This window comes from Typopeltis vanoorti, chromosome 5, assembly GCF_054136105.1.
Source record: "Typopeltis vanoorti isolate ZY-2024b chromosome 5, IOZ_Tvanoo_1.0, whole genome shotgun sequence".
Taxonomy (NCBI): domain Eukaryota; kingdom Metazoa; phylum Arthropoda; class Arachnida; order Uropygi; family Thelyphonidae; genus Typopeltis; species Typopeltis vanoorti.
In genome coordinates, this window is record NC_143553.1 from 97,254,502 (window position 1) to 97,275,204 (window position 20,703).

Sequence of the window (20,703 nt, forward strand, 5' to 3'; positions counted from 1 at the left end):
CAAGAAACTATATTGTTATTTTAGTCTTTATTTTATCAAACACAAGCAAACAAAAGCTGCATTGAAATATCTTCAAGACTAGGATACTGGCATGTTGACAGCTGATATCACAAAATTGCTCCTTTTATTATCCCATAATACACAACCCACTGGGATACAGAACAACTTTATTGTGAAATCAGCTGTTCTCATATAGATAGACTAGTTATGATGATAATTCTTATACAAACTTGTTAAGTGTAATTTACTTTCTTTTCTAGTGAATGATCTTGCTAAAGCTCTCTCTCTCATCCAGAGTATGATAATAATATGGTGATGCACCATTTGGCTACTTTGTATATGAAACTATACTTTGCCTTTGACAAAGTTCTCAAGATCATTCCCCAGGCATAAATTAAGAAGAACCTGAGTTCTCTGCTTCTATTGGCTGAATCTGAATAATATGTATCAAAAATGTGTAATCCATCAGAGATGCTCATCCTGATGGCATCTACATTGAGATTTTCAGAGGAGGTATAGCACTCAAGCATTAGTGTCATGGTCTGTATGTTCAAATTTGAAATGCAGAACATATGCCTGCTGACTTTTGCTTGTATTCCTGCTAATCAGCTGCTTCTTACTGGGGGGGGGGGGAATCTTCAAGAATTTCATTCCAGTTTGTTTCAGGCCTTTACATGAAACAAGTCGCATTGGTCTTTACTGTGCATTAACTCCAAAAGATGTGAACAAAATCACCTTTATTGATGTAACCAAAAACTTTTGACTCTGTCAACTGAAAAACTGTTTGAAAATTGTGCATTTAGGACCTAAATATATTTTAGACTGCAACACTATATCATGTATAGATACCTCATGCATTTTCATTGTTGAGTCTTGCACTTTTCTATTTTACTTGTTTAATTTGAAAGTCATACTGAAGATGCTTTAGACTCTTCAATAACAAATCTCTGCTAAATGAAGTCTCACGTAAGTAATGAATCCATAGTTAGCCATTAATTATTTCATTATGGCCTACATTCCTGTTCATCATGAGAAAAATAATCTCTGTAATGTAATATAAAGCAGAATTTACCCACATTCTCCTTCAGGTGTTTATAAAATTCATTGTTCTAGTAGTTGTCTGAATTACATGAAATTACATTACATGAAATTTCTTCATGAGAAGTCTTACTTAGCTGACCATGCCCTATCTCTAAACCAGATTATTTTCATCAAAACCAAATAGCATTGCTTTATCAGTTATTTCAAATTCAAGACATTCTTTAAAGTGATTTTTTTGTTGATCAGATCTTAATTAGAAAATGCAGTGCCTTTCTCAAGGATATCTGAAAGAAGAATATTCAAAAGTTATTTATTATTTAAATTAAGTTTTTAAAAATCTGGTATATACATTTTAGGTCATGTTACTGCTGTTAATATCATCAGTTCCATTTGCATCCTTCCATTTGGAATAGATGCATGTGATGCTTTCAATGTTTCTAATGATGTCATTTGTTTTGCATTAGTACTTGGAAGAAGTCAGCTGTTATGGCTAATAAAATATTAACATCATTAATTACTAATATAGCAGTTTGTGTCTCTTCATTTAATTGAGAATTATTTATTAATAAGTTCTTCAAGAAAAGAAAGCATTATATTTTGTGTAAAAGTGAATATCTTATTACTGTTATCATTATACTTCATGAAATACTGACACATTTGTATACCAGCACAAAATTTTGGTCCAGAAGGCTTTAAACTTCTGACCAAGATCTTCAAAAAGTATGAGGTGTGGCTATTAAATAATGAGACTGGTTGCAAAAATGTGGTTTATTATTACAATTGTACAACTTAATTGTTATCCCCTTCAACATACTCCCCTCCATATGAATTTTTCATTGTTGGAAGCAGTGCTGCAAGTCATCAAGTGTTATCTGCTTCAGTAATGCTGCTGTTTTCTCCTTTACCTCACCCACTGACTGAAAATGGATGCCCTTCAATGTGAATTTCAACTTTGGAAAAAGGTAAAATCACATGGAGCTAAGTCCGGCGAGTAAGGTGGATGGTCCAAAACTGGGATCTTCTTATCAGCCAGATACTGCTTTACAGACAGTGCACTGTGGGCTGGAGTGTTGTCCTGATGATGAATCCAAGCGTTGTTCTTCCATAGATCGGGTCTCTTCTTCCTCACTCATTCTCTCAGCTTGACCAGAATCTCAAGGTATTAATGTTGGTTAATTGTCTATTCAACCATTGCCACATCATTGATATCAAAAAAAAAAAAAAAAAATACATAAAAAAATAAACCCGATCAACATTGCCTTCAGTTTTGACTTGCTCATTCTTACTTTTTTCATTTCTGTGATATGGGAGTTTTCCAGTGCATCGATTGTCTCTTTGTTTCTGGATCGTACTGGAAAACCCATGTCTCATCACGTGTGATGATCTTCTCCTGCAAGTCCGACTCTGCTATTTCCCATATTTAGTCAGTGGATGAGATAAATGAGAAAACGGCAGTGCTACTGAAGCAGATAACACCTGATGACTTGCAGCACTGCTTCCAACAATGGAAAATTCGTATGCAATGGTGTATAGATAGAGGAGGGAGTATGTTGAAGGGGATAACAATTAAGGTACAATTGTAATAATAAACCACATTTTTGCAACCAGTCTTGTTATTTAATAGCCACACCTCTTACATTGTCTGGTTAAACTAATAACATGAACATCCTGTTATAATTATTACAAATTAATATTTTAGATATAATAATGGGTAAAATATATTTCTTCCCCTTTCAGACTTTCTCTTTCCAAACAGTACAGATCCTAATTTGTTGAAGATTTGTGATGAAGGAAAGAAAAAAGCATTTTGTAAGGACACTGTAAGTAACTGAATATGGAATCGATATTAACTCCATTAATATATATATATTAACTCCATTATATATAGTAATATAGTAATATATACTGTGTGTGTGTGTGTGTGTGTGTGTGCAATATAACATATATACAATAGTAATAATCAGTTACATGAAGTGTATAAAGAACAAGCATTTTAACCAGGAGAGTGACTGATTAAGGACAACAAAAGTGCAGCATGAGCATAAATTAGCAAATCAGGTGAAGAAAAATCCTCGAGTTTTTTAGATATGTAGCAAGTAGAAGGAAGAATGATTATGGTAAGATGATATTAATAGATGAAAATGGTAGAATAGTAACTGCTGCAGAAGCCATTGTTGAGGTATTCAGTGATCAATTTATAAGGTTTCATCCTCATCAGGATGAAATCATGAGAAACTTAAGTGTAAAGGAGAGGATGGCTTAATTGCAAGTGAGCAGGAGGTATATGAGGAAATAAATAACCTTGATGTCAATAAGATGATAGAATTTGATAGCATATCACCATACTTCTTAAGGGAACATTCCAGTAGCATTGGCAGGCCTGTTTGATATGAGTGTTACAACAGCACAGGTTCCAAGGGAGTGGAAAGAAGGTGAAATTGTTCCAGGTATAAAGGTGATGATAAGCCTGTGTCTACAAATTATAGGCCAATCTATATATCTGGAGTTGTGGTGAAGGTACTAGAGAGGTTGGTGAGTAGTAGGATACAGAATGTCAAACAAAAATTAAAAAGCAAAATTAAAAGAATAATACAGTTAGCCTTGTATTCATTTGGGAAATTGAACTGCATTTTCAAAAATAACTTACCCATCTGCATAAAAAGTAAAGTATTCAACCAATGCATATTACTAGTACTTGCGTATGGCTCAGAAACCTAGGCACTAACTAAACAAATGAAAAAACAAATATTGGTGATCAAAAGAAGAATGGAGAGAATCATCCTAGAAATAACACTAATGGATAAAAAGAGGAAGAAATTGATCAGATCATAGACAAAAGTCTTGGATGCAGTGAAACTTGTAAAAGCATCCAAATGGAGATGGGAAGGATGTCTGGCTTGAGGAATGGACAATAGATGCACCAGAAAAGTGGAGAGGGATCAGTTTTGAAACCATTGTTGTTCAATTTGTATGTTAATGATATTGGGCTAGGTTTAACTAGTGATATGCAGCTGTTTGCAGATGATGCAAAATTAGGGAGAGAAATGAGAAATGAGTCAAACAGATGTTATAGCCTTACAGGAGGACTTGAATAGATTGTGTGAATGGGCAGGAAAGTAGAACTAGTTCAGTGTTCAGTGTTGCAAAGTGTAAGGTTTTGAGATTTGGTAAGCAACGATGGGATGCAAGGTATACACTTGATGAAGAAACTTTAATGGAAGTAGAGGAGATGAGAGATCTGGGAGTGGTGGTGGACAAGGACCTGAAATTCAGGAGCTGCAGTGCACAAGTTGTGAAGATGTCACATTGGATAATGGCAATGATGTGGAGGACCCTGACATGCAAAAATAAAGAGGTTATGATGGCATTGTATAATGCTTGATCAGGCTTTGTGTGAATTTTTGTGCACTGATTTGGTGACTGGATTTCCATGGTGATGAGGATATGTTAGAAAGGGTCCAGAGAAGATTTACAAAGGTGGTCAGTGGTCTTTGGAATGTGGAGTATGAGGACAGATTGTGAGAATATAAATTGTAAAGCTCATGAATAGGAGGAGGGTGGGATAGGATTGAGACATATAAGCTAGTCAGGAGTTGTTATCAGGTTGACGTGGAAGAGATTTTTCATAGAATGGAAAGGGGCCGTAGAACAAAAAGCATCCCTAGAAACTGTATAAGGAGGGTATGAGCAAAGGAATGAGGAGAAGGTTCTTTACATGATGAGTGGTTGGTGAATGGAATGCATTGCTTGAGTGTGTCGTGATTGTAGACATTGAATCAGTTTAAGGCACGGTTGAATGAGTTTTGTGTGTGATAGTGTGTACCTCCCTATGATGAGTCTCTGACTCCATAGAGGTCAGATGTTAATAATAATATCAATATTTTTGCAACTTCATAGTTTCATGTCCAAACATTATTTGCTGACTCTATGGAGGTCAGATGTTAATAATAATAATATAATAATTTTTGGCTCTTTATTTTAGTAAATACTTTACGCACCGGCCGAGAGTTCGCTTATGGAAAATACACCTCTCCGATGCTTTGAGTTCCTTAGTATTAAGAGGTTTTGCTCTCTTAGGTTTCTGCCTGGTCTCTGATGAAAACCATTGAGTTTAAAACAGCTGTCAGATCAGTGAGACCATATCAAAATGGACCAATAGGAGGCGAATATACGAGCGCTTTGAGTGTTCGTGCTTCCTATAAGGTTTGGCTAGGACAACTTATAGTATGGCAGCGAAACTATAAAAGAAACTTTTATAGTTTCTGTATTCAGCTTTGAAATGATGTTGGATTTAATATCCACTTAATTTATTTAATATAATAAACCATTTTTAAATAATTAGGCAGCCAACATTTGTGCTGAAAGACAAAAGTTTCTGAAAATGATGATGAAAGGGGTTGATCTGCCTCTGCTGTGGTGCTGTACTGCCCAAAATTTGATTCTTGTGTTCTATACTGCCTTTTATTTTAGCTCACTTATCTGAACAGTTGGTTTGAAGAAGAGTATATCATCAAAAGATCAATATAAACTTTCATTTTGATGTTTCATCATCATCATCATCAAGTCTTTCCATGCCTACTGGCACATAAGGCTGCAATGTTGTTTTTTTTCCATCTGCCCTGTCCCTCACAGCTGCTCTTTCTTCTACCCAACTCGCCCATCTTGCCTCTTTCATTTCAGATTCCATCATTCTTCTCCGAGTTAATTTTGGATGACCTCTAGAGCGTCTTCTTTCTGGAGCCCAACTCAGTGCTACTTGGGTAATTCTGTTTATCCCCATGCGAAGAACATGTCTGGTCAATTTCCATCTTCTTAGGCAAATCTCTTCATCTATTGACTTGGAGAAGATTTTCTTTAAAAGTTCCTTGTTAGTAATTGTATTTAGCCAGAAGATTTTTAAAATTCTTCTTAAACACTTGTTTTAGAAAATGTCCAATTTATTACTTTGTGCCTTGGTAAGTTTCAAAGTTTCAGAGCCATATAGCAGTACTGCTATATGGCTCTGAAACTTTGAAACTTACAATAGATTTATATATTGTAATATATAAATATATAAATATATAAATCAATACAATAGATTTATATACATTAATTTTCACTTTAACTGTAATATTTGATGCTTTCCATAATTTGTTTAATGACCAGAAACAATTTTGTGCTTTAGCAATTCTTTGTAAAATGTCTTCGTCAGTGCTGCCTTGTTTATTTATTATTAATCCAAGGTATGTAAAAGTATCAACATCTTCAATTGTTTCATTTTTAACTTAATTTCTTTATTTGATTTTTCATTTATTTGCATGCACTTGGTTTCCTTCTTGTTTATATATAGACCTACAGTTTCTGCGCAGCAAGCAAAGTCATCAGTTTTTAGCTGTAAGTCATTTAACTTGGAGGGCTATGTCATCAGCAAAATCAAGGTCTTCCAGTGTGGATGTAAAGTCCCAACATATTCCTCTCTTTTCATGGTTAATTGAGTTTTTCATAATCCAATCAATTAAAATTATAAATAATAGACCAGATAGCACACGATCCTGCCAAACTCCAGTTTCAATGATAAATAAGTCTGTAAGTTTTCCATCTACTTCCATGCAAGACTTGCTGCCATTATACATATTCTTAATAATGTTGAGAAATTTATAAGGTATTCCATATTTTTCCAATATTTTCCAAAGTTTCTCTCTATTTACTGAGTCGAATGCTTTACTGAAATCAATGAAGTTTAGGTAAAGTGGGACTTGAAATTCTATACATTGTTCGATTATATGTCTAAGAGTGAATATTTGTTGGATGGTACCACAACCGGTTTGAACACCTGCCTGTTCTTCTCTTAGTAAATTTTCGATTTCCTTTTTTAGTCTGTTAATTAAAATTTTGGTAAAAACTTTTGCAGGAATTGAAAACAAACTTATTCCTCTCCAATTTTCACACTTGGTCAAATCTCCTTTCTTGAGGATTTTTATAATTACCTCTTCTTTCCATTGTTCAGGAATTTTTTCTGTCTTCCATATTTCAACGTATAACCTTTGTAATTTGGCAGTGGTTATGTTAAGATCAACTTCTAACATTTCAGCATTGATAGTATCATTTCTGCATGCTTTGTTAGATTTTAGTACCTTGAAGGCATCTTTGACTTCGCTTAACGAAATCTCATCTTCGGAAATGGGTATTAAACTAGTTGTAATATTTTGTGCCTGTCGAAATCCTGTATCTAGGATTTCTACCTTTACATTCGAAGTTTCTTCAAAATAGTCTCTCCCTCTTGCTTTGATTTTGGAGTCAATCATCAATAACTTTCCTTGTTTGTCTCTAATGGAGGAAGAGATGGTTTTTTGTTACCATTGATTTGTTTTATAATCTGATAAAGTTGTGTAATTTGTCCATTTTCTGCAGCATGTTGCACTTCTTTTGCTAATTCATCAATATATTTTCTCTTGCGGCTCTTGTAGTTCTCTTTACACTTTTATTTACTTCATTATAGTGATTGCTATGTACCTTATATAATCGTTCTGAATTTGTATTGTTCATTAATGATTTAATATTTTTTTCTCTCTTCAATGATCTTCCAAGTTTCTGCAGTTAACCATTCTTTATTTTTCTTTTTTTCTTCGTTTACCAATTACATCTTCAGCAACTTCATTGTATGTATTCCTGAAGTTTTTCCAATATTCTTCTACTTTGTTGTTTTCTACTGTTACATCTTGATTTTCCTCTATTTCTAATATATTGAATCTGTTCTTGATCTCCAAAGCAAACTTTTCTCTTGTTTCTTTAATTTTTCAATATCAAATGCAGTTCTTGAACTTCTTTTCTTTCTTAATACACTGTGAAGTTTTAATTTCAACTTCGTCACTAACAAGAAGTGGCCATATCAACATCTGCACCACGTTCGACTCTCACATCAAGCATGGATCTTACAAATTTATTATTGATAGCAACATGATCAATTTGGTTTCTTCTATTGCCATTCGGTGCAACCCAAGTCAATTTATGTATTTCTTTATGCTTGAATTTACTTCCTCCAATGACAGAGTTGTTCATTTCACAAAAGGATACAAACATCATGCCAATTTCATTTTGGTCTCCACAAGCCTCAAAACCTAAGAATTTTTTCTTCTACACATGACCTTTTACCCACTTTTGCATTAAGATCACCAATGAGTATTATCATATCGTGTTTTGGAATAGAATTTATTACCTTTTGGAGTTGTTCATAAAAGCTTTCTTTTATTTCTTCATCTGCTTCATTAGTAGATGCATAAACCTGCATAACAGAAAGTTTGATAAATTTGGAATAGAACCTGGCTTTTATAACTAAAGACAACAAGACAAGTGTTGTCTTGTTGTCTTTAGTTATAAGTCTACCAAAACCAGTCCATCTGAGTTCGCTGATGCCTAAAAATGTGTAACTTGTAATTGATCATTTCATCATTTTGATGTTTAAACGTGTGGACAGACTTATGTGTTCGTCGAACATGTTGTTTATTATTTTAACGGTATAATAGAACACAGAAACTAAGTAAATAATTGATTTACTTAGTTTCTGTTTTCTGTGTTTTCTGTGTTATGGCACAACTTTGCCATAACTCCCAAGCAAGTTCCAAAAGCCGAAATAATGGCGTCCATCGAACGAGGAATTTACGACCTGCCTCCAACAATAGCTAACAACATACGTTTAGATGTGGCCAACATCCTAATCAAGTCCAAGCCTCCAAAAAGTAATATCCCACATAAGGAATTCATTGCTATAAAAGAGCTACACAACAACAGCCAGATTACCATAACAAAAGCAGACAAAGGAAATGCAACCGTGGTGATGGACACAACTGAATATGAAAACAAAATGCACACACTATTACAAGATCAGTCAACATACAAAATTATAGATCGCAATCCCACCAACACACAAAAGAATAAGGCACGAAAATTATTAAAAAAAGTCACTTCCTGGCCCAAAGACACAGTTAACAAACTCGAACCCTTCCATGTTAGAACACCGAGGATCTATGGATCACCAAAAATTCACAAACCAGGCACACCCCTACGCCCAATTGTGGACAGTATAAATAGTCCCACATACAAACTGGCTAGACATTTAGCAAAGCTACTAGCCACTCTCACTAACAATTCTCCCTCCTTTATCAAAAATTCAGCACACCTAAAAAGCATCTTACAATACCTCACCCTAAAAAGCTCAGACTTAATAGTAAGCTTTGACATCACTTCACTATTCACAAATGTACCACTAATAGAAACCCTCAATCTACTGAAGTCACACTTCCCCCCTGATATATTTGAACTATTCAAATTCACAATACATGCAGGATATTTCACATGGAAAGGGAAAATATACAAACAAATTGATGGGACAGCCATGGGCTCCCCCCCTTTCTCCCCCCCTAGCCAACTTTTACATAGAACACCTGGAAAAACAAGCAATCAATACAGCCACTCTCAAACCAACACTTTGGCTACGCTATGTTGATGATGTGCTTGCCATTTGGCCACATGGCCCTGAGACATTGAAAACATTCTTAGCACATTTAAATAGCCAACACCCAAAAATCCACTTTACTATGGAACCGGAAGCCAACAACTGTCTGCCCTTCCTGGATACACTCATCACACGTCTCCCAGATGGTTCCTTATCATTTTCAGTTTTCAGAAAACCCACACATACAGGCAGATACTTAAACAAACAATCACACCATCATCCTTCTCAACAATATGGCATATTAAAAACGCTAACCCATAGAGCGAGAGCAATCTGTTCAAATGACAAGGCTCTTACTGCTGAACTGACTCACTTACGCCACACCTTCTTGGCCAACGGCTACAATCCACAAAAAATAAACAAAATACTAAACACTCCTAAGAAACCCCTCCCACCATCCACCACAGAGAACTACAACAAAACAGTCACCATCCCTTACATTAAAGGCACATCCGAAAAGATCTCAAGTATTCTCATTAAACATAAACTACGCACTACATTCATGTAGCAAATTAGCCACCCTCATCCGCTCACCCAAGGACAGCATTCCTCCTTTATCACATCCAGGAGTCTACCAAGTACCCTGCTCATGCAATCAAGCCTACTACGGTCAAACAGGAAGAACTGTGAATATCCGCATCAGCGAACATAAACGATACGTCCGGAAATATCATTATGGGAAGTCGGGCCTAGAAGACCATGCTCTGGATACCCCTACACACAGGATCAACTGGAAAAACACAAAAGTACTACACAGAAACCCATATAAATCAGAGAGATTGTTCTTAGAGGCGACAGAAGCCCTAAAACACACTCCAAATCTCAACAAATATGGCTGTATTAACTTGCCGAAGATCTGGGAGACAGTCATATTAAGGAAAAACTAGCACTTTTCTAGGACTCTAGCAATATATGATAGCGTTTTTTTTTTTTTTTTTTTTTTTTCAGATAGAGGGCGCCAAAATCAGGACTCTAGTCTTTGTGTTGCTGCTACAATTTTGTTAATGTACACCATGTTGTTTTAGTCTCGCGTATTGTGACAAACAGTGTTTTTGTGCTCTGAAGATGCTGGTTATAATACCAGCGAAATATCAGCATCAAGTTAATAAATCAATTATTTACTTAGTTTCTGTGTTCTATTATACCGTTAAAATAATAAACAACATTTTGATGTTTAATGGAGACTAAATTAACTAACTAAATTTTATTTTGCTAATTAGATTATAACCCACCAAGGCATCTTTTTTAGGCACAAACAAAAAATAAGCATATGCATGTAGGCACACAGCAGGAAGGTAAAAACAGACTGATTTCAAAAGGCTGGTTTCAATCCTAACTGGCACACTCTATGGGTGCAGTGGTTGAATCTTGCTAACGGTCTCACAGTGATGTGAGATGTGAATCTCTCAGATTCTCAGTGTAATGCAGCTGAATTTATTTATATTTGGAGAATTTGGTAGTGCTGAAGCAGATTCCAAGAACAGGTATCTGATTTCTCTCTGTTTCTGTATAAGAGGGAGATTTTTTTTTTTCCATAGGATCCAGTAATTTGTATGTATAGCATGGTCTGCCACTCCCAGAACAGTTATAATGCAAGTTTCCCCCCCCCCCCCACTAGGTTAGACTATAATAAATTTAGTTTAATCCTTTATCCAAGTCTAAGAATAAAGTTTGTACCTGAAGTATCTTCAGGACTGAGGCAACTTGTGGTAAAGGTGGACCAAGCTCTCATCACTCCTTCTCTTAGTATCTCCCATAATGCAAAGCACATCTCTTTGCAGACATGCATAATGCTATGCATTAATGGAAGGGCCACCACCCAGACCGGTTTCGACCTTTATTGAGGTCTCGTCAGTGGGAGCCAGACCCAGAGGTGGTGATACTAAGGCAGAAGCAATAGTATCACCATCTCTGCTCCCACTGACAAAATCTCAATAAAGGTCGAAGCCGGTCTGGATAGTGACCCTTCCCTTAATGCTATGCATTAAGGGAATAATAAATATTATTCCATGGCCACAAGGAGATGTGCTTTGCATTATGGAAGATACTAAGTATTTAAGCATGCAAGAGAAATGGATCCTGTAGACACCAGGATAATCAAGATGGTGAAGTGGTTTTATGTTTGGTTGAGCAGATAAGGGTAGCTAATTTTTGGTATGGCCTGAAGGAAGTCTATGTTATATTTTTTAAGAATGTATGTCACTTTTTCTGAGATGCCCTGGATATATGGGATGACAATGGATTTTTGTGTTCTTGATTTTGGGGAGATGTGGTTAGGTTTGGAGGATGGGCAAAAAGCTCTCTAACCATGTATTAAGGTTATTAAGCCATAACATTAGAAAAACTCATGTTATGGCTTAATAGAGTGAAATATTATGGGCATCTCAGTACTGTTTCAGAGATCCCCATAATGTTTCACTCCATACTCCATTTTTTTCCCCCATCAGTGGCTCTAACAGGCACTTAAGCACCCACAACTTTCCAAGTATCCTTGGATTTCCTAACCGTAATACGAGGATAAGGCAGTTACCCCATGCCTCTAAGTATTCTTGCCTGTAAATTGCATGTGTTCTACTGGCCAGTTTGCCTGTTCTGAGGGATGAAAAACGAGTTCCCAGGAGAAAAAAACCTTTTACTTCCTTATGACACCGGCTAACTCACCTTTAGTCGAAAGAGACCAGATAAAGGTTCTTCACGTCATGGACGGGAATCAACCCCAGGTCTTTCCAACCAAACTGCTTCGTCTATATCGATTGAACTACAGAGGCTCTCTGTTTCACTCCACTAAGCCTCTAAAATGAGAGGTCTGTTAATTTTGTGAAGAGGGAAATCATTGACTGAAAATATGTCATGAATGTGATTGAATTTGGTGGAGAGGCTAGAATGATCTGGGAGATGGTTCTAGCTCTATTAGGGAAGGTTTTGATGATACCATACGAGGATGGTCTGAAAAGTTTTTGGCCTCGACCATAGATGGCAATGCTATCAACAAGAGTTTTTTTTTTTTTTTAAGTTGGTACATCCGTCATAAGCATCCATGTGAAATTGCAAGTCAGTCTATCAATTAGTTTGTTTTATATACAGCTGTCTGTATCCCTTGAAATGGATAAAATTGAGTATCGTGGAGTTATAAAATTCTTTGTAAAAGAAGGTTTAATGCCAAAAGAAATTCATTCGAAGTTCATAAAAGTTTATGGACACTCTTCTCCTTCATTTTCGACAATTAAGAAATGGGCTGCTGAGTTTAAACATGGTGGTACCAGAAATCATTGTTCAAGTGCACGATATGGTATTGGATGACCGGCAAGTCAGAGTGCATGAAATTGCTGAGACTATAGGCATTTCAAAAGAATGTGTAGGATATTTTTTGCATGAAGAATTGCAAATGAAAAAGCTTTGCGCAAGATGGGTGCTACGCTTGCTCACAGCAGATCAAAAACGCATTTGCATCAAAATCTCTGAACAGTGCTTGGAGCATTTTAACAAGAATAAAACTGATTTTGTGCTTCGATTTATTACTATGGATGAGACTTGGATTCACCGTTACACACCAGAATCCAAACAGCGGTCAAACAGTGGACAGAAGCTGGTTGTTCAGCACCAAAGAAGACAAAGTCGGTTCCATCAGTAGGAAAGGTCATGGCATCAGTATTTTGGGATGCTAATGGCATTTTGTTTATTATCTTGAAAAGGGTAAAACAATAACCAGGGAATATGTTAAAGATACCAAGCAATTTTAAACTTGGTTTTACTCCATTTTTCCCAAGTGAGCAAACAGACAAAATGTCAAGTTTGCACCTGCAATTGATGCAAGACTAGCTGATCCCACAGGTAGTGCAAGACCAAGGCAACTCATGGTAAAGGTGGAGCAAGCTCTGATCACTAATCTTAATATTTACCCTTAATGCCAAAACACATCTCCAAGAAGGGGATGTATGATGTTTTGTATTAAAGGCAAGGGGCCACTACCCAGATCGGTTTCGACCTTTATTGAGGTCGAATGGGAGTTCATGTCTCTCATCATAGGCCTTTGGAGAATAAAGCATGCTGAGGGTCAGCAAACAGTAAGAGAGGAGAATAATGAAAGATAGAGTAGGATAGTAGGAGGTAAAAAGAGGCCTCAGTCAACCTGTTTAGCCTTATATGGCTGATTGGTCTGTGACACATATTCTCAATTTATCTGTTAAAAAAAAAAGAAAATTTAATTAGCCATAAAAATTTTGACTAAAGTTCACTTATAAATTTATCCTTAATAATTTTGTCAGTTATCTATGAAGGAGATCCATTTACCTGTTTTGAAAACAATAATTTCAGTTAGAACATTTTTTTTTTTTTTTTTTAAATTACATAAAAATTAAAGGACTTAAGGTCCGGTCAGTTGAACTGAAAGGGAACAAAATAAGGAACTTACAGGCCTGGTACCACTGGGACTTAGAATGGGGTAGAAGACTGGCCCGGGAGATGCTGCTCACAAGGAGCCGCACCGCCTCGCAGTAAGCCTTCGCAGCCCGGGTTCTCAGATCTACCCCCCCGTATTTGGAGTAAAGGAAACCGTGCCAGCAAAAGCTTTGTGGTGAGGAAGAACAGAGTGGTTGTTACTTTTCCTAGGGAGAGTTAGGTGGAGTTTTGGAGATACTAAAGAAATATACAGGGCTTGATGCGTCCCTGTATAAGAAAGCATATTTTCGGTGGTTTGCAGTATTTGTTCACAAATTTAAAGTCGCCTAGTAGATGTCTCTCTTGCGCAAGAAATTTAGGAAGGTAAAAAAAGAAACTTTTCCTTATTCCTGTGCACATTAAATTTGCGTCCCGTACCTGGGATTTTTTCCGTACCTTCCAGATGTGATACTTTAAGACGTTAATTAAAAAAATGGCGAATTTTTGGGTCTTGTTGACTGGTGGCGGGAATTGCAGGTGTATGACCTCTTCTAGTGATAGCATCAGGATTCCCAGTGCTGTGCTCAGTCTTTGCCAGACGCATTGCGCTGGTGGACAAAAATAAAAGAAATGCTCCACCGTTTCCACGCCCCGGCAGACATCACAAAAGGGATTGGACTGGGTACATACCTAGATTTAACCTGTTTCACCGGGAGCCGCCCATAAGCTATTCGCCAGGCCAGATCCCGATGAAAAGGCTGTCCCCAGCTATTCTTGATGTTTTTAAAGAGAATTTCATTGTTTGTCCCGAGGTTTGGTGTATCACACCTGGAGAGTTGGAAGAAATCCCAGTATACTGCTTTCAGTTTGTGTGTGAGGATTTCTGTTCCTTTGTCTCTAAGTACTGTGAGTGATTTTACTAGTGTGCGGTACCACTTGGGCACAACCCTTGCACGGGGTCCAGCATAGTCCGTGGTTCCAAAGAGGGGGAGGAAAAGTCCTATAAAATATCTAATTAGGAGGCCTGAAATATGGTTTGAGTTTAAGGCCTTCTGTACGGTTTTGAATGTATTTGCATAAAGCAAGCTTTTGAGATCAGGCAGAGTGTACCCCCCCCCTTCTTCATGTTTTAGTTGCAGGTATTGTTTTTTTAACCTCATGTTTTTTTCATTCCAGAAGAAATCTATGAGTTTTTTGGATAATTGGTTTTCTTGTAGCAGTGTGATGCCTGTGATATTGACTGTGTGCATCAGCATTGGGGTAATGATTGTTTTTATCACTGTGGCTCTGCCATAAAAGGAGAAAAAGGTCGGTTTGAATAGACTTATCTTTTCCGTACTTATTTCCTGTAATTTTTTAACTGGTAAAGCTAGCGACTCAGAAAAGGGAACTCCTAGTATTGTTAGCGGCTGCGTATGCAGCGCTAAACCGTAGGGAAGTCCGGTGTTATGGAAATTTCCAAAATTTTTGATTTTGGTTTTTTGTGCATTAACTCAGAGGCCACTGACTATGCTGAAGTTTTGCAGTATGTCAAGATAGATGCAGATAGACTCAGAGTCTCTAAGTGTGGCCACTACATCATCTGCATATGCTACTATTTTGCACTGTTTGGAGACTTGGGGCAGTGGAATACCATTAATTGCAGGGGTGTTCTCTATTCTTTTGATGAGGGGTTCTAATGCTAGGGAAAAGAGAAGGGGGCTTAGTGGACAGCCTTGCCTAACCCCTCTCTTTATATGGATTGGTTCTGTCAGAAACCCATTAATAGACAGTTGTGTCAAGGCCTCCGCGTACATATGTTTAATTGTACGCCGAAGTCTTGGGCCTATGCCTACTTTTTTTAGGGTGTCCTGTAAGTACGTCTGGCTGATGCTGTCGAACGCTTTTTCCAGGTCGGTGGAGAGAAGTGCCAGGGGGTATTTTTTTTCCTTGGCCAGTCTGATTAGGTCTCTTAGCAGGAAGAGATTAAATTCCATAGATCTACCTGGGATTCCATAGACCTGTGAACTTGTTATTATGTTTTCTATTCCGCCCTTAATGCGTGTTGTCTGTTTGTTGCTCTACATGTTCCACCTGTGATTCACTATCGGAGCTGTTTGGAATATCCATAACGAAGTCGTTTTGAAATTCCATTTCTGTGACGCTATAAATTTTTGCGAAAAGTTTATAGTCTAGGTTAGTTAAGGAGATGGGACACCAGTTATTTGACAAGGTCCGATCTCGGTCTTTTTTGGGGATAAAGATTGTATAGCTCTTAGCGAATTCCTCGGGGATGTTTCCCGAAGTGAGGAATTCGTTAAAGATCTTTACTAGTGCTGGCAGTACAAGGTCCCAGATAGATCTATAGAATTCTATCCCCAGTCCGTCTGGCCCTGGGGTCTTTTTTGTCTTCATCGTTTTGCACGTGGCTTTTATTTCAGCTGCAGTTATCGGCCTGTCATGCTGGGCGCTAAGATGCTCGGGAAAACGTTTGATGTCCCACTCACTGAAGTCATCCGTGCCCTGCTGGTCAGCGAAGATGCCGAGATACTGCTGGTGAAAGTGACGGAGTATTTCACGGGTTGAATTTAGAATCTGGCCTTTCTCCTCGATCTGATTAATCGTTCTTTCATCGTTTGCTGCCACCTGTTGTTGATTGTAGAATGCGGCAGAGGGTGTTTCCAAATTTCTGAGATAGAGTCTCGTGCGAAAGTCAAGGTCATCGACTCTACTCTGCTGCTCTTGCTGCAGCTCTATTTCTACCTGTCTGATAAGATGTCCACAGGGAACTCTGCTCTGTTCGCTCGACCGGTACCAGCCGAGTTCCATGTAGAGATCCCTCAGCCATTTACGTTGTTGGTAGACCCTTTCACGCCCACATTTTTGAAACAGTTCCTTAGCCTGCCACTTAAAGTGCAGCCAGTTTTCCCAGTCCCAGTTGATGTTTGTCCATTCATCACAGAGTTTCTGTAGCTGGTCGCTAAAAAGACTGGGAAAGGTAGGAGGAAGCCTCCAAGGACCTCTGGCTGTTTCCATAACCTCTGGGAGTGTAATTTTTAAAATGACCAATTTGTGGTCTGTTGACATGTTGTGTGCTGTGGTGTGACGTGTCCTTTGAACATACTGTTCCAAGTTTTGGGACACGTACACCCTATCTAGTCTCGTCAATATCTGGCCGCGGCACCACGTTGTTTCTACCTTCGATGGGTTATTCCTCCTCCAGACATCGACGAGATCAAAATTTACACAGCATCTTTTTAGAGTGGCGGTTCTGCCGGTTCCGGAGTTTGCGTTCCCGCCTACTTTGTCCAAACGTGTGTCTTCCACACAATTTCAGTCCCTGGCTACTATTAGGTATTCTGCTCCCAAGAGGTAGTTTTCAAGGGCAGAGAAGAAACCGCTTCTGTGGTATGGGTTGTTCGGGGCGTATACTGCAACAAGCCAGATGGTACGGCCACCGTACTTCCAGTCCACCATTATTAGACGTCCCATGGCGTCCTTCTGGACGTTGAAGAACCCCCCTGCGATTGGGGGGCGAATTAGTATCCCCACCCCTCGCAAGTGAGCATCCCCAAAGCACCAGTAGCTGGTGACTGGGTAGCTTCTCGAGAAGTTCTCCGCGTCCCAATGCTTATAAAAATGGGTTTCTTGAATCAGGAGGATATTAATTTTGTACCTTAACATTAGCTTCCAGACAGTGCTTTGTGCAAAGGGGTTGCGTAAACCGTTGATGTTAAGTGAGCAAACAGACAAAATGTCAAGTTTGCGCCTGCAATTGATGCAAGACTAGCTGATCCCACAGGTAGTGCAAGACCTTGGTATTTCTAGCCTGGCTCCCACTGATGAGACCTCAATAAAGGTCGAAACCAGTCTGGGTAGTGGCCCCTTGCCTTTAATACAAAACATCATACATCCCCTTCTTGGAGATGTGTTTTGGCATTAAGGTTAAATATTAAGATTAGTGATCAGAGCTTGCTCCACCTTTACCACGAGTTGCCTTGGTCTTGCACTACCTGTGGGATCAGCTAGTCTTGCATCAATTGCAGGTGCAAACTTGACATTTTGTCTGTTTGCTCACTTGGGAAAAATGGAGTAAAACCAAGTTTAAAATTGCTTGGTATCTTTAACATAATTATACCCAAGTTAAAAATACTTTCTACAATAACCAAGGAATATTATTCCAATCTTTTAACCAAACTAGATGAAAAAATTTGTGAGAAAAGACCCAGTTTGCAGAAGAAAAAATCATCTTTCATCAGGACAATACACCTGCCCACAAAGGTGTTTTGGCAATGGGAAAATTCAAGGATCTGCACTATGAATTCTTGGAACATCCACCCTATTCCCCAGATTTGGCTCCCTCTGACTTCTGTCTCTTCCCAAAACTAAAACTCTTCCTCACTGGTCAACGTTTTTCTTTGAATCAAGAGGTGATTGCAGCTAGAGGGGTATTTTGCAAATTTTACTGAGAACCACTTCAGGGACAGGATAATGGCACTGAAGCATCACTGGAATAAATGTATTAATCTTAAGAGAGATTATGTTGAAAAAATAAAAATAATTTTGAAATTATAAATTTGTTTTTTCATTGATAGGCCTAGAACTTTTCAGACCACTCTCATACTACTGGTAGTGGAGGTGGTGGTGTGAAAAGTGATGGATGTACCTTCCAGTGTGAGTGGGTTTACTATAGATGGAAAAGGATAAGAGTTCGTTGGGAAGGCAGGTAACTAGAGTGTCAAGGAAGAGCAGACAGTTATTGTTTTCCATTTCAGTGGTGAAATGGATCCTTGGGTGTTGGCTGTTGAGAGTGTGCTAAAAATATTTCAACTATATCTCTACCATATAGCCAAATGGAGAAAATGTTGTCAGTGTAGCATAGACACATTTGTATCTTTGAGAGGAGACCATGTTTTTAAAATGTTCCATTGAAAGATTGGCCGTGGATAAGGAAATCACTTAATATGTGTTCTGTTGCTTGTAGCAACAGTAAATGCATTTATTGTAGCAACAATAAATGCATTGCTTTATTCCTGATGCTTCTGGACGTGCATGATAACTGATCACTAGGTTAATGTGTATACAAGTAACTTTTAAAACCTAATTCAAATAAACAGCCTAAATTAATTCACCAACCAAATTCCTTATTTGACTGTTGCAATTATTGCTTTACTTGTTTGACAGAACTAGTCCTACCATTCTTGTAGGTCACTCCTGCCATTCTCTCTCTCTCTCTCATAACAATCTCAATCTCTCACCGTAGCACATGCATTGAAGCTCTTTCATATCTAGTGCCATGGATGCTATATTCACTCTTTCACTGAACAATAAAATTTTAAGCACCTAACACAAATCCATTTAAGTGTAATCCATCCTGTAAGTGCAACTCTTTCTGCCATCAACAGCACTCCATACTCCAAGTTTCTGTTTCTCCTGTAGTTTGCACATTGAATTTTTATTATTATTATTATTTAAAACCTCCAGGGAGTCCAAAGACTCATCGAGGGAGAGTGTGCCAACAGCATCAAACGATTGGTCCCCTTCCAACTACTAACTGCGATTAAACTTACTTAACTGAGCCATTAGTAGCAGAGGCTCTACCAATCGATCAACTTTTATTAGCATTCACAACTGTCTCTGTTCGTTTATGTCAAACTGTGACAGCAGCTCCCAGTCTTGACTTTTTTTTTCTGCTTTTCTTTCATTCAGCAGCTCTTTCATATTTTCACTCTCTCTCTCATACTAATCTCATTTCCTTTCAGGTCATTTGTTCTGACTAATGCAATCACATTTTCAACTCATTCAACCTGCTTGGAAAGCATGCTTTTGTTATTCTTTCATCTAGCAACCCTAATCATAGAATCACTATACATCACAATATCCTTTTTTTTTTTTTCTTCACTTTCATAGTTTGTCGATTTAGCAAAGGCATTTGACAGGGTTCCACATAATAAGCTGATATTTAAGTTGAAGCACATGGGTTTGGATGTCAGGCGGATGTTCACTGATCTTCCTGTTTTGCCCATAATAGGCCAAGTCACAGTCACATGGAACTTCATACACTCCTGGGTGTGCTAAAGGGTAATGTTTATCCTTTGGCGAGCGGATCAGAATTGCCGGCTTGACATGAGGCTTGAAGGTGGTGCGAAGGCCATGTTTCAACAATACTTTGGCTATCTTTTCCGATGTACCTCTGATATAGGGAATAGAAATGGTCATGTTGTATTCTTGTGTATTAGGGGGGGACAGAGTAATGGGCCTATGTAGTATTTTTTCTATTTTGTAGGGATTGTAGCCGTTGGCTAAGAACGTATGGCACAGGTACTGGAGTTCAGTGGTCAGAGCTGTATCGTTAGAACAAATGGCTCTGGCTCTGTGTGTAAGTGTTTTTAAAATGCCGTACTGTTGGACTGGATGATGATGTGATTGTTTATGTAGGTATCTTCCTGTGTGTGTAGGCTTCCTGTAAATAGAAAAAGATAGTGATCCATCTGAAAGGCGGGTGACTAATGTGTCAAGAAATGGTAAACAGTTATTTGATTCTTTTTCTACTGTGAAGTGAATTTTGGGGTAGATCAGTGAACATCCGCCTGGAAGAACATGAAAGATACATTCACTACTATTACTATGGCAAGTCGGGACTGGCAGACCACGCTTTGGACACTCCTTCACACAGAATTAGATGGAGGAAAACGAATATGCTATTTAGGAGTCGTTATAAATCTGAAAGATTATTTTTTGAGTCAGCAATGGCTTTGAAGAATTCTCCCAACCTTAACAAATATGGTTGCATTAATTTGCCAAAAATTTGGGAG

The 20,703-nt window shown here is 37.9% G+C and overlaps 1 protein-coding gene across 2 annotated transcripts in view; it reads left to right on the forward strand.

The window, feature by feature from the left end:
- Nucleotides 1-20,703, forward strand: part of LOC150106677 (neuronal membrane glycoprotein M6-b-like) — a 170,942-nt gene that overhangs the window by 121,263 nt on the left and 28,976 nt on the right. For both annotated transcript variants that reach the window (XM_090393276.1, XM_090393275.1), the window contains exon 5: nucleotides 2,779-2,861. In XM_090393276.1, the coding sequence (XP_090249402.1) occupies nucleotides 2,779-2,861 (83 nt within the window). The remainder of the gene's footprint in view (nucleotides 1-2,778; nucleotides 2,862-20,703) is intronic.